This window comes from Montipora foliosa, chromosome 13 (assembly GCF_036669935.1).
Source record: "Montipora foliosa isolate CH-2021 chromosome 13, ASM3666993v2, whole genome shotgun sequence".
Lineage (NCBI taxonomy): Eukaryota > Metazoa > Cnidaria > Anthozoa > Scleractinia > Acroporidae > Montipora > Montipora foliosa.
The window spans coordinates 31862301-31889811 of record NC_090881.1 but is presented as its reverse complement, the minus strand read 5'-3'; the positions used below and the strand labels follow the sequence as shown (position 1 = coordinate 31889811).

At 39.5% G+C, this 27511-nt stretch overlaps 2 protein-coding genes across 2 annotated transcripts; one reads left to right on the top strand and one right to left on the bottom strand.

Moving 5' to 3' along the window:
- Nucleotides 1–692: 692 nt before the first annotated feature.
- Nucleotides 693–14443, top strand: LOC137983879 (angiomotin-like protein 1). The gene is made up of 15 exons (XM_068831031.1): nt 693–1022; nt 1181–1315; nt 1636–1686; nt 3402–3779; nt 5545–5681; nt 5825–5969; nt 6971–7011; nt 7694–7763; nt 8437–8582; nt 9733–9963; nt 10094–10161; nt 10465–10599; nt 11284–11453; nt 11551–11624; nt 11769–14443. Exons 1-15 carry the CDS (start codon nt 1013–1015, stop codon nt 11814–11816), a joined length of 1839 nt encoding a protein of 612 aa, XP_068687132.1. The 5' UTR covers nt 693–1012; the 3' UTR covers nt 11817–14443.
- LOC137981907 (uncharacterized) lies at nt 12182–27356 on the bottom strand. The gene is made up of 6 exons (XM_068828941.1): nt 24214–27356; nt 21999–22871; nt 21294–21556; nt 19518–20037; nt 16965–17744; nt 12182–14814 (listed from the first exon to the last, which is right to left on the bottom strand). The coding sequence occupies exons 1-6, from the start codon at nt 24651–24653 to the stop codon at nt 14547–14549; spliced, it is 3144 nt and encodes a 1047-aa protein (XP_068685042.1). The 5' UTR covers nt 24654–27356; the 3' UTR covers nt 12182–14546.
- Between the last annotated feature and the right edge of the window lie 155 nt (nt 27357–27511).

The window sequence follows — 27511 nt, the reverse complement described above, 5'->3', positions numbered from 1 at the left end:
AATATTCCTAGTTCTGAAACTCAGTTGTCATTGTTTAAGGTTGTCCTGATGACGTAATTAGGGAGCTTACGAAACGACGACGCCGACGGCAACGACGACGCTACAAAACAATAGGTTTAGTGAGCAAAAACAATGGTTCTGCACGCTCTGCACGTGCGTTTTACATTTTGGTACATTTCTTTGCTGTCATCTCCTAAATGACGACGTGAAATGACCAAATTCAAGGTTTCGTGGAGGACGTTAGCACATGACGATGAATTTTCAGTTCTCTCTCTACGCTTCCAACCCACTCGTACCAGTTTAATTCCTCACCAGTTACTACACATTTTTAACGCGAAACGACATGAAATAGTTTCGCAGTGATATAAATAACGCGAACTCGTATTTTTAAATGAAGTCCTCGTAGCCGTCGTCGTCCTCGTTTCGTAAGCTCCCTATTCTACACGTCACTACGGCGCAGCTGAAATGGAAACTCGACCGGAGCCCAGAATGCGGTAACGGGCTCCTGAATGTTTGCAATTCATGCATCTTGATTATTGTCAAACCCAATACTTCGGTGAAGAAATACAATGATAGCGCCTCCAATTTGTCATATACAAGTTTCCCTAGAGAGCAAAGTTCAGTCTTGACTTAAGCCGGAAGAGTCAGAACAAAATGTTTGACATGCTTGGCCGACTCATCTTCCCACTTGATCCTGATCAGTTACCACCTCAAATAAGGCAATATAATCCTAAGTCATTTAAGAGATAGTTTGGCCAGTTGGAAAGGAAGTATCAAACTGAAAAAAGACTCAGAAAACAGAAAAGTACACTTAATTCAATCGAAAGGAACTGTGAAAACTCTGTCGCCATCTTTACATCAATATTGATCAGCAATACGAGTGATCTTTTCAGAAAGCCTCATTTATGATAAAAGAAAAAGTTGTAGAAGCCAAGATATCACAACTGGTAATCAGACTTCAATGTCAGCATCAGGGTGAATTTCAATATAACTGTCAATTTAATTACATTTTATGCACCATGGTATGAATGACGTTTTCTTGAGGAACGCGCTTGTTGATAGTTGCCACGATCGTCAGTTTAGCGATCGATGATCTTCGTTTGCTCTCGGCTTGATAATTTTTCCGCTATCAAGCGTTTGCATAGAGACAAAAACTAATGAGATGAGGTTTTGTGGTTAGATCAGTCCTTGCCTCTTATGCGAAGAGTTTCAGGAGTCACAAACTTGAAGAGCCATGCGATGGATTGGACTAACCAAGACGTTGTACGATGGCTCAATGAAATAGGTCTTTCAAAATACAACAACAAATTTCAAGGTAAGACTGAACCTCGGTATTAAAATGTAAATTGAGCCTAATTTTCTGCTAAATCTAAGACAAACTAAAACACTTTGTTTTAGCGAGCTCATAAAGTTGATAAGTAGACAGAAGAATTTCGGGATTTCTGTCAATTCATCTTGACCTTAGAAATCGCTTAGCTCTTATCAATAGAAATTCTCAGTTTCATCCAATTTCATTCAGTTTTACGTGATTTGCTACTGATTTGTAACTTTGATATTATTTCTAATGTCCCCCTTATCACCATTCAAGATATAGTAGGAGATCATGTTTACTTGAATGATTATATCTTTGTTTAGGGTACTCCATGAACGGAGCTATCTTAATGCAAATGGACGAGTTCTTACTGGGTAAGTAAGTGTAATAATGTATGCACCACTATTTTACTGACTGAAGTTTGCAACTAGCATCCTTTAAACTCTTCAGAACCTTTTGATGTCTTATCAGTCATCTGATGAACACCATTTTCTCGTGAGGAGTTGAACTGAAAGACACTTCTCGCTCAAGTGATTTTGATGCATGTGCAATAAATACATGTGTGGACCGCAACATGTGGCATCCCCAGCGGTACAGTTAAAATACTTCAGAAATACTCGATCCGCTCATTCACATTAAGTCAAAATTAGTAGACTTAAAAGACATACGTTTCCAAAAGCCGAGTTCATCATGTTCTGCCCTCAGGCTGCATAAACCCGGTTGTTCTTCAATAATCATACTTTTTCTACGGGTTTCAGTTTTATGAATTTCACGCTCATGTGACATTTTGTGGGGAGGAAAGACTGAATCTGGTTTCAGTTTGTCTGGAATGTTCAAAAAATAACTTCATGGAAAGACGTTTCCCTGCCATATTATATACAAGTTGCGGAATGATAATTTAATTGTTCTTGCGTCACAGGTCTTTTCAATCCTTTTCGAACACATATCACTTCCTTTGTCTTCAATCTGTGGGTTTGACATAAAAAGGAAGCAGTTCTGACAATAGCTAATGACTGTCTTCCTTTGAGGTTTAATTGACTTTTGTTACACCCAAGTGAGTATTTTATACACTTTCTTAACTTAAATGAACAAACTATGATTTTAGTAGGACAAAGTCACGAGACGACTATTGAACTTGACCGAAAATCGGCTTAACTGCAGAACACCCCGCCAGAATCATATCCAGAGCGATAACCAGTCATTGTCGATTTGTCTTACTAATTTGCAATACTTATATATTCAGCAACAGTCAAGCTGCACGTACAGGCGATAAGTAATCAGGAAAACAATCAAACATATTACGTTCAAATGCATCACGTTTTTCCTTTGTTGTTGATCTCAGGTGAACCTGGTTAAGTATACTGTAATAGACCACATAACACTTTTTCAGTCTGTCAAAAGTAGATAATAACTCCTTCTTTAAGACTGTTGTCAAAATTTGTTCGTGATATTACCCTATTTTGAAGCTAGTAACGAGAGAATTCACATTAATATCCGTAAGTGTATTTATTTTAAAGATAATACTTTAAGAGTTTTAAGGTCAGTACGCTGAATGCTCTCTACTACGGGTCGTGTACTGACTTGTCCCCAGTCGTCTCCTAGACGCGTGGGCGCGAGGGGAAAACGCGCGGGAGATGCGCGCAGGGGATAAATGAATCAATGGCGCGCAATAGAGACGACTGGGACGAGTCAGGGTTACATATTTAATTCTCCTGGGTGGCGGTATTTTTTTATTATTTTTTTTGCGTGTGCAAAATCAGACGATTAATTCCTTAACTCAGACCACTAACAGCTTAAAACAAAATATTTAAATTCGTTGGCGAAAAGGTTGGAGGGTTCGGTTCACGATTTTCTGTATCAACAAGAACTAGTTGCTTAGCAACTTACGAAATCAGAACTCGGGCCCTCTTGCACCAAGGCCACACACTAACCGACTGTGCCACCCTTGCTCCTTCAAAATGTAGAGGTTACGGTCAGGTGCTCAAACCCTCTTCGTTACCTCAGCTATCACTGGAGTCATTTTAGTGCGAGCTTTTTTTTCCTTCTCGAGATCAATTCTTTAACTCTCTTCTGGTTGTTTACATTTTAGATGACCTAGAAGTAACAGAAGTTAACGACAGACAGATCTTTTTAAGTGAAGTAGCAAAGTTGTCATCATTGAAAACAGAGGTTCCACAAACAACATTACACGGAAAGTACGATTCACTGTCACACGTTAACAGTCAACTTCAAGCCAGTTCACAAACTCCTGTTGTAACTGTCGGTGATTTTGATCATGAAGACGAAGATGACGAGCAAAAACTGGATCCTATTTCTGATGACGAGGAGTTTGGGAACAATCAAGAAACAGATTGGGATGAGGAATTTGAGAGGAACTATAGCATTATTAATTTATCCTACAATGGTAATGACAATGGATCTGAAAGGGAATTACGTTTTACGGATAGCGATGAAAACCACAACTTTGGTAAGATTAGGGAGTTCAAGGATTTTTATTTTATGTGGTGTCTTTTTTACAAATAATTCCGGTGTAAAAAGACTCCGAGTTTTTGTGTTTTGTGAACTTAATATTCGAAATTAACAGACTCCATTTCGAATTGCCGAGGGTCACGTGAATGTAAAGTCACAAGCCTCACTCTTTTGTTTCGCTGGAAAAGCAACTTTACTGATCACGTGAGTGAAAACACTCTATTGATTGCGGTGGCATTAGGGAGTTAACACTAGTGTTAAGTTGGATGAAGTTTCCTCTAGGGATTTAAAACACCTGTGGTTCTCTCAAGTGTGACAGCAACCATTGTCATTTAGTGGCGTTGACGTTGCCATAGCCGTTTCTTAAAACTTGAAGAATTATAACCTCAAAAGAGTCATTTGTTACTTGGAATATCACCTTGCTTTTTGCAAAATTAACAGCTATGCTCAGACCTAACTTGAGAGAAATGGTGTGGATATGAGTCGAAGGCTATGAAAGAAAGTACTCATCGACGGTTTATGAAGTCCATTTTCGGTTAGGCTATAATCACTCCAAGCGTTTGAATATATGAACAAAAAGGAACATATTGAATGTCATCGATGGAATAGCCAATAACCCGACTCGACATGTGGCTGAGTAAAGAGAATTCGCACCAGCTTGTGACTGGAAGATAAACAGTTCTGTCATCACTAATCATCATCCAAAAAGCGTACGTGCATGTCAAGAGGAACTTCTAAGCCAACCTCGTCCCCAGGGTCTCTCTTCTTCCCTTCCTTGGAGCGGGAGAGAGAGAAAAAGAAGGGAAGAAGAGACACCCTGGGGACGAGGTTCCTTCAAAGCACGAGATGTTTTTGAACCTAGGACGGCAAACGGAAGTGAGCTGTTTTGCTTTTTAACTTATCTTCACACTACCACATTTTTTGCTGCTACATATCTTTTCATTATTAAAGACGATGACTTTAAAATTCTGGGAGAAATATATGTCCAGGTATGAGAAATGTTCACCTCCGGTTTCCGTCCGTTGTTCAAAACGTCTTGTGCACAAGCTCCCTACTGACCAATCACAGGCCAGACATGAATCTCTGGGCTTGGTCGCTAGTGATGCACGACACCTGCTTGTCAACAGCTAATCAATAACGCTCTGCACGTGCGTAGCGAAATCGAACTTATCACGCAAGGCACGTGCGATTTCGCCAACTCTCCTGTGGAATGTTTTCACGTGACGTCACGGCTGCCATGTTGGTGTCCCTAAACAGAGGAATGGCGGCCATGTTCGTGTCCGCGACTAATCCTCTGGGAATTGAGTTCTATTATCATGTAAACGTTTTCTTTTCATTCGGTGCAAAAACAAGGTTAGCGTGAGTGAAAACACTCACGCTCCATAAAGACTATGAACCAAAAAAACGCATGCGTAATAGTTGCCAATGTTTCCGCGACAAGTGCGAAACGGAAAATAAATTTGAGAAGATAAAAACGCAAAAATATTGCAGTACCCTTAGGCACTTCACCAGGAAAATTCCTGCGTTAAATTTTGTTGAAGAACATCATCTTGGGATAGCGCTCCTTTAACTGGGGGAAGGGGGGGGGGGGGGGGAAACGCGGACTTACCAAGGTGAGGAAGCTTGTGTAAACTGAGCACATACATATTATTCTTTGGTCAAGATGAGCATTTTCACTTAAATAAAAGATTCTAGTTTAAACCCTAATTATTTTAATATTTTTTGTTCTTGGCATCATTTTAAATTTTATGTTTTTTCTTCAGATTGTGACAAAGACAATCCAGAGGCAGCAGTAGTTGCTTCAAGAGCAACGAAAATGGCGGAACTGTTATCGCGTGATAATGTGGCATTGAAAGAAAAATTGGAAAACATGTACCTGAAAATTGATAATTTGCAAATGGTAAGAAAGTGAAAAACATGACTGCTAAAGCCTATGATTTGCCGTACGGTGATGCAGTGACAAAGTAGATACTACTTTTTCCAAGAGTTACTCAAACAATGCTTTTTAACATCTTCAAAAACACCGAAATGCGTGTTTTGCAGGCTGAAAGTGAGTTCGAGAGCATGCGCAATGCATACCACGAGTTGCAAGTTTCGTGTAGAGAAAGAGAAAGCCTGGAGTGGAGTGCACGGAAAAAAATGGAAAGTGAGCTTGAAGGACTATTGAAAAGTAACAAAGAACTGCAAGGTAGGAACGGAAACCGAAAAGGCAATCTTTTACCATAGTAAGAGATGTTTAGTCAGCCAGCTAAATGTTTAAAGATGTTGATGACATGTATACATGAGCCTCTTCCAATTATCGTTTTTTTAGCTACGCAGCTATTTTTAGACAAGTATAGCTTTGCGAAACTAAAAATAGATTTAGTAGTTAAAAACTATCATGGGAAATGGACATCGGTTCTCTTGCGCCATCCTCTCTTGGTGAGCAAAATGGAGAGAAAAGGCACTTTATATTATCTCAAAAAGTCTCTGGTTCAATTTTTATGTCGATATTTGCAGTAAGAGTATATGACGTATTGCTCATGGCGGCATGAAAGCGCCAGACGTCATCCGGATAAGTTTCCTATTTTTGCTACATTTTGAATATCGCAAAAACAAGAACAGTATTTTGAAGGGCGTTTTAATTCGCTCTCAGTGTTATTGTATAGGATTCAGTTGATATTCAAGTCGTCATCAATATAATGTTTATTCAGGGGATCATTCTGTCAAATGCATAGAAATTTTTGAAGAGACATGTAAGTTTTTGGAGGTTACAAATTGTAAGCAATAACTTAATTTAGCAAAATCAGTTGGACATAGGCTTTGTATTATCTTGAAACTAACGAATCTCGCAAAAAAAAAAAATACAAAAAATGTCATCCCCCGTACAGACGAAGCGAGGGTGTGGTGTAGCCCACATTTTATAAATGGCCTAATTAAACTGTCATAAAAGATAAGATTAGTTTTGATCTATGTATTTATTCTTGAAGATGTAATATAAAAAGATCAAAGTACTGTACGCATATAGAATCAATATAGAACGATTCGCGAACAGTCAGAGTGTACGATAATCCGTTGAGTAAGCACGATACTGCCATTGATTTGTGAACGAGAAAGGGTTATATAATTTGACAGATCACTGACGAGAAATTCCAACAATACCCACACAACTAACAAATATTATCCTTGTGGTATTTTAATCTTCAACAGACGAAATACTGGATTGCAAGAATCAAGTTCAAGAAGATAAGGTACACATTTGATGATCTTTAACCCGTGCATGGTATTGTTCATGTAACTGAGTACCGATCAAAACACGAAATAAAAGAATGTTTATCTTGTGACTGTGTTAGCTTACAGCAGCTTTCGAAGCTGTTTACTAGCGAACATTGTCTGTGCCTGTTTTGAAGAGCTCAAAGAGAACTACTGCATAGACGCAAAGATCTTTAAAGAGTGTCTAAATTGTTGAAGAGATCCCAACGAATGCAAGAATTGTTCATAACATACAAGGACAACAAATGGCAACCAACGATGCCCTGTTCCCTCCTACTTTCGCGTCCATCTCATACACTTTGTACATACTTCAGGTAAAGTTGTACGTATTTGAAGAAACGTTTAAAAACATTTTTAGCGATTTCATTTTATAACGACAATTTAAAGTGTTCATATTCAAGTCTTTGCTTACATAATCAGTGATAGTGATGAAACCTATCACTAACATCATAAAAGCCTTATGTTTCGCGCTAAATTTAGCAAAAAATTTGAGAATCTCAGTGGACCACCGAAGTAGCAATCGGAAGGCTCACAGGTTCGACTCCTATTCGGAGAAGTCGGATTTTTCCCCGACAATTCTAAAGTCATCATTGAAAAATCCACCATAATTGGACACGTCATGATATTTGACCTATTTTTGCTTCAATTCTACCTTGACAGAAGTCTCTTGAAAAGCACAGAAGCGATCTACAGCTCAAGAATAACGTCATACAGCAACTAATAAGTCAAAGTAAGGATGCAGTCCATATGTAGCGAGCCCGTCGGATTTCCATTAAGTTAAACAAACTTTACACGGAAATTCAGACAGCTAGAAAGCCACTGGGGATAGAACTGAACCAAACGCAATTTTTAAACATATAGTGGGATTTCAATTTAATAACGAATTGCCAAGGTACTAGGAAATTTAATTCGTGATATTGGGGATTTGTGGTATCATTGTATCGTTCTTCCTAAATGGTAAAAAATATCGATCTTTATTCAGTGGACCTACGTATATAGAGAGGTTCGTTAAATCGAAGCTCAAATCAAATTATACTATTTTTTTTTATTTCCATGCCATGAACTTGTTTTGGATTATTGCGTTTCAAACAAGTTGACTTTTTTCGTTGTCTGATTGGCCCTGTTTAACATTTTAGTTCTTTTCCGATCTCACGAGATAGACTACATTTGGCGACAAGAAGATAATTTCTACAATTAAGATGGTGGAGGAGGCGTGTGCGTTTCGTTGAAGCACTGCATGATTCTCAAAATGTTCTCAGATAATCACTTCAGTAGAAGAATTGCTGCCTTACGTACATTCAATGAGTTCACACAAATAACGTACCCAGTTCTCATTCACCGATCTTGACAGCGTAAAACCTGGTGAAGAGATTTATCCTCGTCTTCCATTTCTTTTATTTCAGATAATAGCTTTGTCTCCACCAGAGATGATTTAGAAAATACAATAAACCAACAACGAAGACAAATAGAGGAGCTCTTAAAAGACAAAGAGCAATTGTATTCACAGCTTGTGCAGAGTCAGGAAAGAACGGCTTACCTTCAAAAAGAGGTCTGTTTGAAATACGTTGTTAGACAACTACATGTAAGTGTTACAGTAAAGGATAACAACTACTAACGATTGTCGCTATACTCATATTCATTGCGGACTTCATAGTAAAACAAAATTTTACTTATGAAACCACCCCAAAAAGAGGCCAACTCGGAAATAGTTTAGTTCGCTGGATATTCAAACCGCGCACCGATGCATGGAGCTGTCATGCGGGAGATTGCGGATTCGAACCCCGGCCGGAAAACACTCCGGGTCTTAAAATAACTGAGGAGAAAGTCTGCAAATGTTTAGACTTTCAAGTCTTCCAGGATAAGGACTATAAACTGTAGGCCCTGCGTCACAAATATCCTTCAAGCTCCCTATAGGACGTTAAAGAACCCACACACTAATCGAGAAGAGTAGGGAATGAAGTCAAAAAAGAAAAACAAGAGAAAAACATAATTGACCACTCCCCATAAGGGCTTTTCAGGGCCAATGAACAAAATCACAACAGAGCAGAACATTCAACAACTGTTAAGAATCCCAACTGGTCGGAGGCAAACCACTTTGCTATTTACAAGTGCAGCTGAGAAGTTGAACCAGGGTTCTGACTACCAGGAAAAAGCTCAACCAGTGGTTAGAACGTTTCTTTAACCCTGGATCTCCGGATCTAAAGGCAAGCGCCCTAACCACTGGCCCTGCACTGTCCCCAGTGCTGTGGCTGCCCTGTTCTCTCCAGCAGAAGTGGCCGGCTTGGCTTGATATCTCTAAAAAGGATTATGGAGTATGAGGCCACCTAAGTAGATACAGCCATAAGTCAAAAAGGGAATTTGACGAGTGCAGGAACATGTATAGATGTAGATTCACAACTGTATGGCAAGTCGCCATTGATCTAGTTTTATCTTTGCTTCGGATCGCAGTAACATAAGATAAGACCAACTATTGTTACTTTAAATAAAATTTGGTCCTCTATCCAATGACCGAGCAAATCTTTGACGAAAGGGCATGAGACCGAGACGTGTATAAAACGGCTCACGGTATCAACGTTTCTGCAATCTTGGGAAATTGAGAAGGGCACAGGTCGACACGACAGGGAAGGAACCCAGACAACCCGGAATTAAAACACTCGATTCAGATTGAGATCTGTGGTTATAATTTTCTTCTCTTATAGCTGCAGACACGACATGCAAGTCCACAGAGGAAGGCGCAAGGAAAAGAAAAAGGCACGGTTAAAAAGGGCACGGGCTGGGCTACAGAGGAAAAGACAACAAACCACAAGCATACCAACTCAACTGATGAAGGAATAGCCGAGTTAGACGGACCAACGAATGTTCCCATTTTATTCGAAATGTTGAAGGAAAAAGATGAAGCTATTCTTATGCTTGAAGATAAATTATTTCGGGTTAGTTCCACAACATTTTTTACCAGTGCCAAAAATTATGAGCCCTTTTGTAAAAAAGTAGAAGACGACGTTTCTTCTCCAATCACGTCCTGTTTCAAATCCCACACTGATCCTTAGTTTTCTCTTGCAGCTGGAACAAACTTTACAACAAGAAGGTACATCAAGGAATTTGGCCATAAGAGCTGCCTCCATGCCAAAGTAAGAAAACAAACTCACTATCAAATCACACAACCAAAATACTCCACACTTTATATTAAAAAAAAAAAAACAGGCACCACTCAAACATACGCAGCCAATGTATTGAAGAAAACCTTATGACAGACGAACATAACGATCAAAATTGGCAACAATGTGCGCGTGCGCGTGCGCGAGCATCATGATCATCCAGTTGATAAGTCACCGCATGAAAATCGTTTTCAGAACGAATATATTTTATAGTATAGTGTAATTTTATACGTTAACAACGAACTTTTGAAAAGAGTAACTGCTGTTTTCACCCAGGGAAGCACGGATAGCAGCACTGGAAAAATCAATACAAGAAAGTGAGAAAATCATAGCAGAATACCGAGGACAAAACCTCAAGTCCATTGAAGAACTCTACGTTGCGAATCGAAGATGCGCAGATTTGGAGGCCATGTGAGTTCTTCTCTCAATAATTACAAACGTTCGAGTAAATGGGCCTTATTCCCGCGGCGGCCATATTGCCCATAGATAACAGATTTCGTACCCAGAGCCTCGAGTTGAAATGTTTGGGAACGAGTTTCCGTGGGGGGCAAAACAAAAGTTTTCAATCCCTCGGTACTCAAAATGGCCGCCCTGTGATTAAGGCCCATTGCGTAGATTGCGTCCCGTTCAAAATTGGATTTTTTCCAGGTTTTTTTTTTGTAACTGTTCAAGTTGTTCCCCTAACTGTGATGATTATTTTATACGAAAAGATTCATACAACAAACGACACTATCCGCATAACTTAGTGATGTTTTAGATGCCTACAAGAGTGAATTAGATAAGAGTGTTGTTATGGCATAGGTGGGCTCCACAGCACAGTCAACAATGAGTTTTTTTTTAGAATACCCGTTCCCGCAAAAAGTTAGTCGTCAGGTTCCTGAAAAAAACATGGAAGAAGCAGTCACGCGTGACATAGCTTCTCCTGATTGGTTGAAGTGACGTGGCGGCCCTTTGTTTGTTTTCACACTTAAAGTGTATCTAAAAATAATATCATTTGTTACTGCGCTGGGTCAAGACCGTAAACTAATAGAGAAACACTCTTATTTAAATTCACTCTTGACGCCTAATATACTACTTTTTCTTGCTTTACTATAGAATCAAATCACTGCATGCGCAGTTAGCAGAGAAATCAGCCAGGATTCGCATTCTACAAAACAACGTTACAGACGACGACAGCGATGAGCCAAAAGAGCCGGAGTGGCCACTCGACCCAGGCTTTTCTCGAACAGACTTTGCCCATATGAGAGACCTTGCACGTGACTCGTGTAAGTACTTCATCGTTTTGTTCTCGACATAATAGTAACAAAGAATCAATCTGATAATATAATGCTTCAAAATGCTCATAACAAGCATTACTTTCAGATGCAGAGTCACTCGATTCAGGAATGTCACTTGCCACCACAACAGACACGCGACTAACGGAACCTGAATTCAAGGTAAGAAGTTCGCCCCAAATGAACTAAAAAACCAAGTTAAACATTGGAGAAAAGAAAGTAGAAAAGACATTCACAACATCCAAAACGCTGAATGTTACATTTTACGCAAAACCACTGATATAATTGTATTTTTTTTCCCTCCAGACAACGGATGAATCAGATCAAGTATCAGTTCACTTTTGGTCTGTTTGAAGAGAAAGAAACAGCTTTCCACAAGCTCCGTAGAGTCAAAGTTCAAAGGTGTGTCGTGCGGCACCAACTGGGGGTGGCACAACTGCAACAGCATTCATCCACCGGATCCCCTAATCTGACTGATTGCATTCGATTACTCGGCCGAATACAAAACTCCGTACGCTACTAACCCACATGCAGTAACCTTTAAAGAAAGCTTCTTCAAATGCGTTTACCTTGTAATTGCATCGTGCTGTCACACATTTGCATATTAAGTCTGTTCTCACAACTTAAGAAGATACTTATCCTCAATCCCCGCGGCTAAAAAGGTTGCAAGAGAAATTAGTGAACTGGGCTGAGCTGCGCGAGAGCATTTTTTTCGTAAAGGAGGCAGTACATGCAGATGACTTTAAGGCAAAGTGAAAACAAATTTTGAATTTTCTTTGAATTAATTTTGAAGTTGTTCCTCGCTTGGAGTTGAAATGTCAAAATGGATGCATGAGAATTGAGTTTGCGATTAATGTTTTGAAAAGATTATCACTGTAATTATTTCTCTCAAAACGAAAAACGTTGATGAACACTACCTGTTTGTGCGATAATAGCGAGAAAAATAAAATATTTCAAACCTTTAAACCCTCAAAATAATCGAGACAAGGATTCCACGACTTCACTTCACCAAATAATCCAAAGGCTTTTCAAGTTAGTTCTCTAACGCGAAAACATTGCGTCAGCACTGAATTTAAAAGTTACAAACGAACCAATAGGCGCGCAGGTTTAAATTATATTATTAAATTCTCAACCTCGGATAATGCAATTCTCGTGCTCTGATTGGTTCACTCAATCTCGGTTATCAGCTCATATACCTTAGTTTGACCTTATATGGTAAATGATTGCGCTTAGCGTTGCTAAACTAAAAACGTTTACGCCAGAAAGTGAAATTTCTTTCGGTATAAAGCAAAAGAAAAACGTTTTTGTGGAAAGTTTAGATCACTTTCGAAGCTTAGAGATACGCGAAAAGGTAAGAAATGTTTTTGTGATGAGCCTGCGTCTGTCTGACCACGAGGTATTACACAACATCGCATCTTCATCAACTTTTTTCGATTTCGCTAGGATTTTCTCGCTTTTTTCGCTATTATTTCGTACTTCTAAACTTTTGGAGTTTAAGGAATTTAATAAAACAATTATCCCATTCGCGCTTGTTGGATATGAGAGTGGTTATAGCCAACTCGGCGCTACGCGCCTCGTTGGCTATTTACCATCTCATATCCAACGCGCGCTCATGGAATAATTGTTAATTGTTCTGGGCCCGGTTGTTCGAAAGCCGATTAACTTAATCCAAGATTAGCGTAAACTTTTGTTTCACGTTTTCAACTTTTTGGTAAAAGTTTCTTTTGCTTATTTTTGTTTCTCAAGATTGACTTCTTTTAATGTAAAGTTTTGCCGAACATCAGCGTTGAACAGCATTTGGGAGTAGAGAAATAAACTCCTCGGTTAATTTTTAATCTGGGATTAGCACTAATCGGCTTTTGAACAACCGGGCCCTGGAGTCCTTAAAAAGATGCCATTGCCCTTTTCCGTCTTTCCGTCGCAAACTTCGCTTCAAGCGTTTTCGGAGCTGGGGCCCGCTTGAAAGTCCCGAAAACTTTTCGGGCCCGAAAAGCCATTTGTGAAACTGCCAACCGCTTGTTTTGGAAAGCCGATCTTTTAACATGTTTTTAAGGTAACAAAAAGAAAAATGACTATGAAGTTTGACGACTTAAATCCTCTCCGTTCTTGAGATACAAAGGGAATTGTGACACCCGAAAAATGGCCCGTAAAATTTCGGGACTTTCGAGAAACGGGCCCCTGGCGACAGCTTGAAAGACGGATTGAAGGACAAGTCAATCTTTTGATTAGATTATTTTGTCTATAGAGTGTACACTAACACATTATTCTAAAAACAAGACATTGATGAATAATATGCTTCATTAGTTCTGACGTTCACTCTACATACGTTCACACATATACTTTATTTCACCTTGAAAATTCAGAGTAGCTAATATAAGCTAATGTCTTCGAGACCACAATGCAACAAAATACAATACTCATACAATAAATACTAAAATTAAAAATATGCTTAACTATATACATTATAAAACTAATTGCAATGCTACTAAAATGAGTCATAGTTTAGTATTCTACTCTTAAAATCCGTAAAACTAGATGTTCTAAACAAATCGGGAAGAGAGTTCCACAATTTAGCCGCTCGATATGAAAAAGAAAGCAGGCTGTAAGTTGTTGTTTTTGGATTAGGAAGAGACAAGATAATAGACCTTTTAGCCGATACGGCGGCCATTTTGATTTCTATTGTTTCAAAAGACATTATGGGATGCTTAGGGGGCAAATTAATATGTATTTGCCCCCTGGGTATTCCATAATAACTATTTGAAACAATAGAAATCAAAATGGCCGCCGTATCTGCAAAAAGGTCAATTGCCACGTAAACGATAGCTTGTAGAGCGCAGAGTAAGCATATTACTTAAATATCCAGGACAGTTACTAAAAAACAGACTCTTATATAGTATAACTAAGAAATTCTGCAGGCGTCTAATATACAGAGGTTTAGAATTGATTTTATCCAATAAAGTGCCGTAAGGTGAGTTACAATCCTTTAGTATGAATTACATTACCTCACTTCTAACCTCTCGCGTAGGCGTTAGCTTGAAAGACCGAGTGAAGGCCAAAATGGCCTCTTGTATCGATTGAGACACCTCAACCATTTCTAATCCGGTTTGTCCAAAACCATGGTAAAGTTTTTTTAAACGCTTTTCTGAACTTTCGGTATGTCAGAGTGTAAATAAATGGGTTGCAACCGCTGTTCAGCATCGCTAATGTTGTAGTGATCATGAAGAAACTGTCAGAAAATGGACACGATCCTTTTGTAAACATCAAACACATAATTCCAATGAAGTGAGGCAACCAACAAAGTATAAATGTCCCGTTAACAACAGCTAGAGTCAGAACAACCTTCATCTCTTTCCTGAAAAAGAAAAAGCAAAGAACATAATTATTCGATTGAGTTCAGATGTTGTACATGGCAAATCCCGTTCCATTATATAACTCTTTCAATCCAACTCCGATAGCAGGTGACCATGCAGCACACGCCCGCGTGTATCACATTCAAGCAGGCTGGTGGAAGAATAAATCCCTTTTGCAGGCAACACGATCTCTTCTCTAAATTATAGATTATCGTTAATTCGCAATTTGCTTTGAATTTACTGTTATCGTTAATTTAGGACACTTAAGTCCCAGGACTTGTGGTACCAGAGAAAATAAGGAAACTGAATAATCACATCCGTGGATTGGATTTGAACCCGGAGTTCTATTCTGTAAGAACCGTTTCTTTTCGCTTCACCACTGAAGATCCAGACACCGGACTCTCAAAAAAAAGAGATTTATTCAAGTCTCCCATATAGAATATCCCTGCGGAAAAGTCATTGGGCCTAAACTGTTTAGCATTGACGTGAAGTTTGGTAAACGACCTTTTGCAGTGTTTAACATTGTTTGTTGCCGAGTGATGATACAGCATTATCAGTGTTTAAAATATTTTCCCTGAGCGGTGGTGTAGTGGTTAGGTGATTGGGAAATAATCAACATTCCCAGGTTCGACTCCTATGTCCATACGCTTGGGTTGTCTTAAACAATATATGTTTATATATTTGTTTTAAACAATATATGTCCATTTCCCATGATCTATATCAAGTTTTCAGTGTTCTAAATTAACGATAACAGTAAATTACAGATAGAGAATGGATTGGCGCAGAGGTGGGAGCACTCTCCTCCCACCAATGTGGCCCGCGTTCGATTCCCAGACTCGGCGTCATAATGTGGGTTTACTTTGTTGGTTCTCTACTCTGCACCGAGAGGATTTTCTCCGGGTACTCCGGTTTTCCCCTCTCCTCAAAAACCAGCATCTGATTTGATTTGCGTTAATTTGTTGATTTCAGTTTACAGTGTCCTCAATTAGTACTCCAGCGCTGGAAGACTAGATACTTAATAAAAGTTCCTTTTCTTTCCTTTACCCAAAATACGATATTTAACTCTCTTAGTTTTGAAATTCAAAATGCACAGGTATCGCCTCCTTTTCACGTGAACGGAAATCCTTCCTCTTATCATAAATATTTTATCGTTTCCCTATTTGCTTTTTTAAAATCTATGCTTCATACGATGGGTCCTGTTGAGTCCCGAGGGATTGAAAACTTTTGTTTTACCCCACCGAAACTCGTTCCCAAACATTTCAACACGAGGCTCGGGGTACAAAAATCTATTGTCTACGGCCAATATGGCCGCGTGCGAATAAGGCCCATTATCTAGTATATTTTAATGTTTAACTGTTTAGTAGCCCTGCCGCCAAGTTCATTCACTTCGCTCACGAAAATCGAGTCAAAATGCACAGCAGGAGCCAATAACTGAGAGAAAACAACTTGTACCGCAAGTTCGATTGATAGTTTTTTTTTTCAAACATAGTCGTTTTATATTTCTATTTCCCGCGCCGATCAAAAATTTGACTTCTGCGCCTGCGTAGTAAATGGTGACGTCACACATTGATCGGCCAAGTTGACAAAAGCGAGCTCAGGCACGCGACGTTTTTGAGCCACGACGGAAACGTGTGAAGTGAGCATTTCGCATGCCAGGACAAATCTTTCCCAGACTTTTAACCTAATCGTCTTCTAATAGTGAAAAGATACTAAGCGGTATAAATATGGTAGTGTCAAGACAACTTCAGGAAAACAGCTCACTTCCGGTTGTCGTCCTTGGTTCAAAAACTTTGCCCGTCTTCTTGACCTGTGAGAGAAGACGTTCTAAACACCAATGCTCAGATAAATCGATGATTTGTGAGCTCCAAATCATGGTCTACTGAGCACAGCAAAGATAAAAAGCACACTGCAACAAGCTGTAATTGGCAAGTGTAAGGTGGTTTAACATGAGCAAAATCCAAGAAAAGGCGCAAACTCAGTAGCGTCTTGATCATAAGTCACGTGACATAATTGCGTCTGCGTACGTTGCTTGTCCTCAGACTTGAGCGTTTTTCGAGTTCCAACTTGATAAACCCAAGATAAAGCCGATGAACTGATATCATTGGTCAGTTTATCCTGACAACTGCTCAATATAAGGCATATTAAAACTTACTTTCGATGCAGAACAGCATCGGTCACCTCTTTGTTCGTCCTCTTCACATTCATCCATTCTCGCGCACGCGACAAGGGACGGCGCGGTCTTGTATTGTTTGGTGAAGAGACCAGTTCTAGCCCATCTCTTCTGGAATTTACTTCATCACCCACCTCGGGAATCGTACCCGTTTGAGATCTTCGGTTCAGTTCGGGATCTTCGGGGAATACTTCAGCACCTAAACTGGACGGTTCGGGATTTAACTGAGAAGACCGCTGTACAGTTAATTGCAGTTCAACCGGCAACAATTGTCCATCGAGGCTTGAATCCAAATTTGCGTAACATAGCTTGGGGTTTTGGACCTTGCTGTAGGTTTGGTCTGGGTATTGATATTTAACTGACATTCTAGAAGCATGAAAAGGATCATTAGAACTTTTTCGTCTTCCGAGAACCGACAAAATAAATTTACCAGTCGGTAGCAGTTCCATGTCATTAGTGGAATTTTCTTGAGCCCCTGCCTTCTCAAGTTTTGGGCTTTTCTTTCTCTTCAACTCGTTCGCATCCACGGCAAAGGAGTCCCCATTGACTCCAACATGAGTTGCAAGTTCCTGCTCGATACAACCAACCTTCAATGGTGGCGTTTCGTGGGCCTGGTGACAAGCGACCTTCATCACACTTGCGTACGACAGAACTGTAACAATTAGAGGTAAAGCAAAACTTGTGACGCTGAGAAAGATTGTGTAGGATTTGTTATATTCCCACTGGACGGTACAGATGAACTCGTAAGATAAGTAAACGTACCTGCAATAACAACATAGGAATTCATAAACGCTGAAAACCTTGAATAACGCCCGCTTTTTTCGAAGCGCCATCCCTTTCCATCATTGTCACTAGTAAAAACAAAAGACTCGTACTTGAAAAGACGAATTTTTTGGATATATATTTTTGTATAAAGGGAAACGTTTTTTTAATTGTTTCGTGCCTGCGAACATATAAAGGAACTATTCGACCTCAAGAAGTCCCGAAAATATACGCTATAATTAGATATTACTTAATTGCGCAGATAGGAGGTTTTCACGTGAAGTAATCGCCGCCATGTTGGTGGACGAAAACTAAAGATCTCTCCTTAGCTTCTTTTGTTCCTCCACCAGAAGTCGTACATTTTTCTATTGTTATTGGTGTCTCTAGAGGTTGGTTGAAAACCTCCTATACTCTTTTACTGCTTTCAGGAACAAATTTTCATTTAATTCGTTTACACCTTGTGTTTGATTAGAGTACATTTGCTTCATTACTTTCTTCACAAAAAAAGGACAATACCAATCCAATGAATTTACGAACGTCACAGCCCTGCTTTAAACTAATTACCACAGGATAATATCTGTTGTGTAAATAATTACAGAGGTAAGAAAATAAATTGAATTTTTTTCAAACCTTTGCTCCTGTAACGTCATACTAATCTCAATTTGCATTTTTATTTGACTTCCTTTTTTTAGTGGTTTTACAAACACAAAATGAAAACGACAATAGAGTTGGAATACAGTGTGATGACGAATTTCCACAAAAATGCAATGACCGGATTAAGTCATTGGAAATGATTTCTAAACGCCTACCCCTTTTTTTGTTTGATATACTTGGGCATTTCGTATGATAACTAGAGCAAAATGCTGGCCAGGAATAGCCACGAAACCGATAACTTAATTTTGATAAGCTGACTGAATGTTTGCACGCAATAAACGCGAACCTTTCTCCTTTTTACTTTTAAAATCCCCACAGTCTAGAAGCTATTCCTTGATTAACGAAAATGGTTTCCAATAAATACATTTATCAATGACACCAAACTGTACACAATTTCCCACAAAATTTCTGACAACCTCTAGGGACACCAATAACAGAAATGTACGACTTCCGGTGGCATAGCGGCGATGACGTCATGTGAATCCTCCTAAAATCTTTAATCGGCATCAATATTAAACTCATAACTGGAATCAGAGAAGACTATACCTTGCGATCGGTTGTTCTCTTTTAGAAACGGATATCAAACACAAGCACTGACATGATAATGCACACCTACATAGAGCCGTTGCATGAATCCCGAGCATGAATATACTATGCCACACTTGACACTTTAAGGACGGTGCCTACTAATTCAAAGGCATTTTTGCGCGGTTTTATGATTATGCGGGAAAAGCAGATCTCAACAAGTGTTATTAAAATCCAAAAAGGAAATCGGGGGTAACCACGCATTTTTCAAAGATCATTAATCAACAATATTAGCAAAAGGCTTTACAATACAAAGCATTGTATGTCGTTCCTTTCCAAATTAAAGGTTAATTATCTCTGAAAAATACATGGTTACCCCCAATTTTCTTTTTGGATACCAAGAGCATTTGCTAAGTTCTGCTTTCTCCACATAAATTTAATCCGCGCAAAAATATCCCTGCATTACTAAGCAATACCGATAGGAAATCCCAGTATCTGGAGATGCGCAGAACGTATGCTCATTAACAACAGTAGGCATCGTCCTTAAAGCTGGTTTATACGCATATTAAACCAATGGAAAAGACAAATATTTACCTTGACCATCCAAACACAGGGAGAACAGCGACTAAAAGCGCATGCGCCCAAATGTACACCAAGGCCAGTCTTGCTCTCCGAGATGAAATTAGCGAAAAATGATTCAATGGAAACACAATCGCTAGGCATCGATCCAAGCTAATAGCAGCCAGCGTCAACATAGAGGTGATACAGAATAGAGAATTCGTCATCCCACTCAAGATACACAGAGAGTCGCCAAACCTCCACCGATTGTGAAAAGCTGATGTCGCTATCAATGGCATGCCAAAGGTCGATTGCAAAAGGTCAGCAACGGCAAGATTTGCTATAAACATTCCTGTGACATCGTGTAATGGACGATAACGTATTATTACAAACAACGTCAAAAGGTTCCCCACAGAACCAACGAAAACGATTGTACACATTACGGTACCCGTCAAGGTCGATAATTCTAACATCACAATGTCAGCCAGAGATGCGATGTTAGGAGATGCTTTCTCGCCCGAGATCGTGTTGCTTACAAAAATTGCTTTCAGGAACACATATTACCGGGGTCCAAAGCTTTGAATAACCATCAAGCGTTTGGATGAATCAGCTCATAATTTGTTTTGATGAAAATGGGAAAATTTGGTTGGTTGACGCACAAATATGACGCAAAGGGCGTTCACACAGGAAACGCGGAGCTGCTTCAGTCCTTTGAAAACGTTTTCCGAACCAAGAAACGTGAAAAGCATCGACGAGCTATTTGACTCCTGCTGCCGAAACGTAAAAATACACTGTCGAAGGCACAAAATGGCTGTTACTTTTAGCCTGCCCGATTAATGTGCCGCAAACAGTATGATTTCCTCTTTTGTTGGCCTTATGAGCGAAACACATTAAAACGTCGTTTTGAAAACGTAAAGCAGCTGCTTCCGTATTAATATTTGTTATCTTCCTTTTGGTATCTCCTTGTTTTGAGATATCGTCACGGTTTATAAGCTTCACGATTGTTGGCATTAAAATTTTTGAGTGTTGCAACTTGCCAACTTGGCTTGGACAAGCAGGTGTCAAGGCTTCAAGACTTCAATAAATAGCTTTCCAAAAAGGTCTTGACAAAAAATGGACACATTTTGAATTATTCAAGATATATATATATATCACATAATTTTCTTCCGGGAGAAAGTGAATTTACCACTTAACTATTTTAATCAGTTGGATAAGTCAAGCAGAGCTGTAGTGGAACAATTTTTTTCTGCTATGTGAAAAAAGTGAACTTGTGTGAAGCAAATATTATTGTAAGTGATTCCTTTTTTAGCAGTCGTAAAAAATACAAACTTTATTCAGAGTGTAAGATATTAGTAAATTTCCATGAACAATAAATATACAGTCAAAAACATTAACTTATATTTTGTTTTCTTATCAAGTTCTCTTTCCTTTGGGGGGGGGGGGGGGTGGGTGGAGGGCTGCACTCACAAAACGTAGAAAAGATTAGTCATATGAATCATATGAATGTCCGTGATATGCCCCAGAATTTTACCACTGAAAAGCCTAAAGCAGTATTTACTTTAAAAGCACTGACCTTTCACGAGCTTTGTCGCTTTTGGTCTGGGAAAATTTGCGCTATGGAAACGAAAGAGGGATATGGAATAATTAAATATCAGCTCGGTCGTCTCGTTCTTACGTAAATTAATTGAACAAAGAAAAATAACGTTTTTTTCTCATCTCAGTCTGTGATGTGTCTGACATCATGAGACAACTAGAAAAAGCCGACTTTGAGCAGTTGAAGAATGGTTGATCAATTCGGAGGTATACCCTTACATTCGGGTCGACGTTTCGAACGCACAAAAGGCATCACACGCTTAAAGGCTTGTCTGAACTTTCGGTAAGTCAAAGTGTAAATAAATGGGTTGCAACCGCTATTCAGCATGGCCAGGGTGGTGGTAATGATGAAGAAACTATCGGGAAATGGGCACGAGCCACCTGCAAAAGTTAAACACAGGGATCCCACAAAGTGAGGAAGCCAGCACAGCACAAATGTTCCGTTGACGATTAGAAGAATCAATGCCATTTTCATCTCTTTCCTAAGGGAACACACAAAAAAATATCAGTTCAAGAAAGCCAACAATTTTCGTATTGTCAAATAATTCGAAGGTTTGTCAGTGAATATTTTCAGAGGCAAAGTACTTAATTATTTTCACATGTTAACTGCCGGACTCTGCGCAAAATATTGCAAAATGTTCACCTCCAAAGGAGCGACCAAAAGGGAACCGTTTTTATCATGTTGTCGTTGACCTCAGTTGATGTAAATTTGCACCAATAAGAAGCCGCGTTTTATTTTCTCTTTTGTGTTGTTAGCCAATCGGAATGATTTACATTTTACACTTTTTTAAAAGAAGAATTGCACTCCTTTTTACACAAGCACTGCAATGTTCTAAGCCAATCAAAAGCCACGAACATATATAAGCATCTGTGATAAAAAAGAGAAAGAAAAAAAAAGGAAATGCACGTGAATATACGTCTCACCTTCTGTCGCATCTGGCCCCAACTCTCCGCCGGGCTTTGCTTTCGCGCACTCGAGCTAAGTAACCTTGCAATTTGATGGATTTCCGTGTATGACGCACAGATTCCTGTCCCTCTAAACTTAGTCCGAGTTCCAGTTTCCACGCGTTGGTCTTTGCTATCGGAGTACCTGAAATCGCTGGTGAAACAGCATCCGCGGGACCTACACGAGGTTTCCTAATTTTACGCAAGAATGCTACCTTTGACTCTGATGCGCGCTGTGCCATCATCCCCTTGACGATAGAGGGCATAGTACAAGAACCGTTTTTGTCCACACAAGATTCGTCGAAGTTGTTATTTGTAGCTGCTGCGTCAGGAAACGATAAAACGATGGCGGGATTTCCAAGGGAAGAACCGAGGGCATATGGGAGACTAACCCATTCCTTTGGATTAAAAGATTTCCCAGCGAGCTCAAAAGGAGGGGTTCCCTGTGCCTGGAGGTCATCTTTTCGAACACTGACACTATCTGGTGTCAAATTTTCATCATATTCCATGCATTTAGTGGTCGATACTTCGTGTCTCTTAGGTTCGAGCTTATCACCAATGTCTTTATGTGCCCCCATAAAAGCGAGGTTTTCCTTCCCACGTATTGAATTTGTCTCACCATATCCTGGCAACGCCCCTGCCTGGCACATCTCCTGTGAATTAACAACGCTGCCAACGGTGTTGAGTCGTTCTTCGCGAGCTCGTTTAGAAGCGACCTTTCCGATGCCTGAATAACAGACCACAGTGACAAGAACAGGAGCAATGAAGCAGGTTGACCAGACAGTAATTGTGAAGGCTCTATCATACTCCCACTGGACGGTGCAGATGAACTCGTACGGCAAATAAACGTATCTGCAATTTGAGAGATACAAACTTTTACCTCAGTTCAAAACCATTTCTTGAACCCTTACCCTCCTAAAGTGACACTTATACATTTTACTATTTTAATATATCGAAATTGGTCTATAGACCCTTACACTCAATGTTCAAACAAAAGATTTGCTCGTCTAGCCTCTCATTCAGTGTGAGGCTAAACGTGCAAAGACGATGCAAAGACAAAGTCTTTATTCCCCACGGACTCCAAAATGGCCGCCGAGTGATTATTCCATCGCGGTCACGTAGTACAATGTGGGAGAAGTATCCTAAAAATAAATCGGTACGAGTAGTTTCAGAGTAAAAATAGCCGGAGAATGAAAGATTCTCTGTTGAACGCTCAAGTTGTCGTCAAAACCTCAAATTTGGTGATTTCACGTCGTCGTTACGCAGAGGACCGCAAAAATATGTGCTTAATCTCGGTACGTATATAATAAAATGCGTGCTGCACCGGTGCAGCTTATTTATGCTCTTGATAACCAATGATATCATTGCTTTGCGTGTTGTCGTCGATGTTGACGTCGCCGTCGTTGATCTCAAGGTCCCTTTTGACGTTTTAACGACAAAGTGAGCATGCAACAGATAATCTTTCATTCGTGGGGAGGGATGCACCCCATGGCAAAGAAAAAGCGAAATTCGGGGTAACAATGGTGACATATGTTAGCTTTAGATGGGGAGATTTATATTAGTAACAAAGAATATTTCGGGGCACTTTTTACGCGTGCGTGTAAATTTCCCGAACAATTTGTAACGTCACTTCCGATTGGCTCACCAACTGATGACAACATTCGTTACGGCTAGAATATGCGGTGATACTCTCCCTTAAATGAAGGTAAATTAACCAACGAAGGAACGCTTTGGGAGGTGACGTTTCGAACGTTCGACCTCTCATCGGAGCGCTACTCCTCCGCTCGCTGACGAAGGATGGAAGCTCGAAACGTCAGCTCGAAAATCTTTCTTGCGCTTGTTGATTTACTTAAAGTTTATCAGCCCGTTTTATACAACCAAGTTTTGTACCAACTTATTTACCTTTGCATCAACTTATTATATCAACTTATTTACCTTTGTGTCAACTTGTTTACTTTATGGCAAAAGAATGAACAACTGAACACTGAAACGCAAACTTCACCACGTTGCGTCTTGATCATTACCACTTTTGGCTTGTTCGCAAAACAGAAATCAAACAGGAAAACAATGACAACATTCGCGACAAATAAAACGTAAGGGCACGGTATATATACAAATACAGTGAGCATTAATGTCTTTAACGTACTTCTTTTAAATAAGCTCATACTTTTTTTGAAAGAAATGAATGACATACCTTGACCAGCCAAAGACGGGGAGAAGGGCTGCAAAAGAGGCTTGTGTCCAGAGGTATACCAATGCCATCTTGGCTCTGTTGACTGTGAGCCAGTTCTGGTAATGCAGAGGATGAACTATCGCCAGATAACGGTCAATAGAAACCGCCGTGAGTGTCAACACAGAAGTGATACAGAACAGAGAATTAGTCATTCCGCTGATAACACACAAGACGTTGCCAAAAACCCATTCTTTTCGGAAGGCTGAAGTCGCTATCAAAGGCATCCCAATCACCGCCTGAAGAAGATCTGCCACAGCGAGATTGGCTAAAAACATTCCCGTAACATCGCGTAACGGAGGGTAGCGAGTTATAACGAATAAAGTCATGAGGTTTCCCGCAACGGCTATAAAAATGATTCCGATCATCGTGATACCTGTAGCTTCTCCAATATCCAACGACATCTTCGATTGTAACGGCAAAGCTTGAAAACAATTAATAGCTTTTATCAAACACAAAACAAAATATCTCTACGGGAGGTTCGATAAAATAATCTGTTGAATCACCGGCCAAGAAAGTAGTGACGTTTTCTGACACGCTGTGCAAAATGTTTGAGCACTGCGTATTATTGTGCCAACTTTGCAGTTCCAACTTGTATTTAAAATTCGCATTCACTGTAAAAAAGTCCGGCGCTTCGAATTAGAATCTAAGCTAACCAAAATGTTTTCTTATCACTTTCATTTGTTGTCCCCGCCCTAATCAGTCTACCAGTTTCTAACCAGAGTTTCGAAATCTTTTCCTTAGCTACCTCAGCCACAATACGGCCTTGGAGTTGTTAAGAGGATATTTACAAGAACTCTTCGATCAACCCCAAGATCTCCCGTTTTTGTATTGAACACGGGAAAACAGGTGACAGAAAATAAAGAACATCTAATACCGTCAAAATCCAAATGAACAAAGACAATAGCAAATACGATTTATTATTTTTTATCTATCCAATCAGATAGCCAAAAGTTGGTACCTTGTTGAAACAAAAAGGACCGCATCAAAATCATTTCACTTTGCCGGAATGGATCAATGTTCCCCAAAGTCGAGAAACAAAGAACTGAAAAAACGCGTGCAAAAAAAAAAAAAAACCTTAATTGCTCGATCAATCAAGTTACCGCTAATTGGGGACACATTCAGGCCAGACCACAACACCACCCTACTGTCGAATAGTGTGTGGGATCTTTAACGTCTCAGAGAGTTTATGAACAAGGCTGTGAGATGGGGCCAACGGTTCACAGGCCTTATCTGTTAGTTAACAGTTCAAGGACACTTGCAAAATAAAAAAACATTGGGTTGTTAAAATGGTGAATTATAGAAATTGAAGGAAAGCTCACCAAGAAAACCCAACAATTCAACTTAATCGCTGATTATTTAAATCCGGTCTTAGTTCAAAGCACCATTAATCATCTTGTCGACCTTTTTTCCCCGATTAAATAGAACCTCATTTGCCGATGCGCTAGTTCCGTTACAATTGTGGGAGCACTTTGTACTAAAAGTATTATCCGTTTAACCGTTTATTACTTCAGCTGCATCGTTGATGGCGTTCCGCTCGTACATAATCTCTGTTGCGAAGCACGTTGATAAAGATTCAACGCTAGCATCATTTGGTCGTCCGTTTTCTTGCAACATTAACCACACATTCAGTAGAAGAAAATGAGTTAATTATTCCGTTTAAGACAATGATGTGATATATAGAGGATATTACATGGCCGCGCGGGGATACGAATTTTATCTTCGAGTGCTGCAAGTATACTTTCAGCACGAGAAGATAAAATTCGTATCCCCAAGCGGCCATGTAATTTTCTTTTTTTATTATATAGATATTGATGAAATGTCTAGATTTAAAACAACTTGTTTTATTCAGTTTCGAAATGATGAAAAAGTGGTCACCAACCGCTAAAACACGCATGTTGTGTAACATAAAACAAGATATGAAAGTTATGAAAAAGAAATCATGATAATGTCAAATTTTGCAATGAAAATGTTAATGTAGTAGAGAAGAATTATATTAAAGCACAAAAGTATCTTACAATGAAGAGAAAGCTCGCGTTTTATTGGCTAATCGTGTTGGTTACCACGACAACACATATATCCTCACATGTGAGAGATAAAAATGATATGTTCACTACGCGCGGTGTAGATATGATTTTTTAGTAAAAGGAGAAATCCTGGTATTTCATAAATACCTATATAATAAATTGAAATAATACACATTATAATCTGTACATTATCGCTTCAAAGACCGCTAAAAACAGCTCCGAGTCGTTATTTCAAACGGAGCTGGAAAGAACAAACTCTTTACTTCATTGTAATCTTCTCTCGATCACATACGCAATCGTGAACTTTTGATAGCTGGTGGAAACTTGGACATGAATTCAAATTTACCCATCTGTTGCATTTTCTAGCAAGTTTTTCGTGTTGTTTACTTTGAGAAATAAACTTGTGAAACTGTCTGAATCTTGCAAGGAACAATTTCAAAAAGCCATTACGACTTAAGCCCGGTTTACACTACAGAAAATTTTTGGCACGGTTCGTGTGAAATTGGCACGGGTGCCAAAAAAGAGCTCAGCAAACTTTGTTTACACTAAACCATGTTTACCGTATCAAAAATACCGTACCAAAATTTTTGGGCCCACGTCGGCCCACGTAACTTCTGTTGGAGACATGTGCAGTTCAACTATAATCAAGAACGTCCGCGTGATTTTGGTGGGGAATGAGCCGCCATCTTGAAATGTGCGCAAAAAAACCGCTAGCCTATATGAATTAAGGCTCAACCTTGGCGCGTTACAGTGTTTACACTACTTGTTCTATCCGAACCGTGCCGCTTTTCTCAGCACCCGTACCATTTTCACCCGTGCTCGGACTACCTCGCCGAAGGTTCCAGCACGGGTAAAAATTTTGGTTCGGCACGGATGAAATTTGGTACGGACAGGTTGTTTACACTGCAAATTTTATCCGAGCCGCACTTTTTTTTTCGGAACATGTGCCAATTTCACCCGAGCCATGCCAAAAATTTTCTGTAGTGTAAACCAGGCTTTATTCGTTTTTCAGATTTTTTACTCGTGCCAATCATATGTTGCTGTCGAACGTTCCACTTTTCTTCAACTAGTTTCATTTCCCGCGCGCCTCATTACATCAGACACAATAAAAATCTTACTAACCTACTTTACTTGGTCCGTACAGTATGTTACGGATCCTCGTTTTTCGTTAATTTATTGTCAGCGCGTTTCGCGCTTCGGCCAGAAATGAAGGGAGAAAGAACAAGATCCGTAAG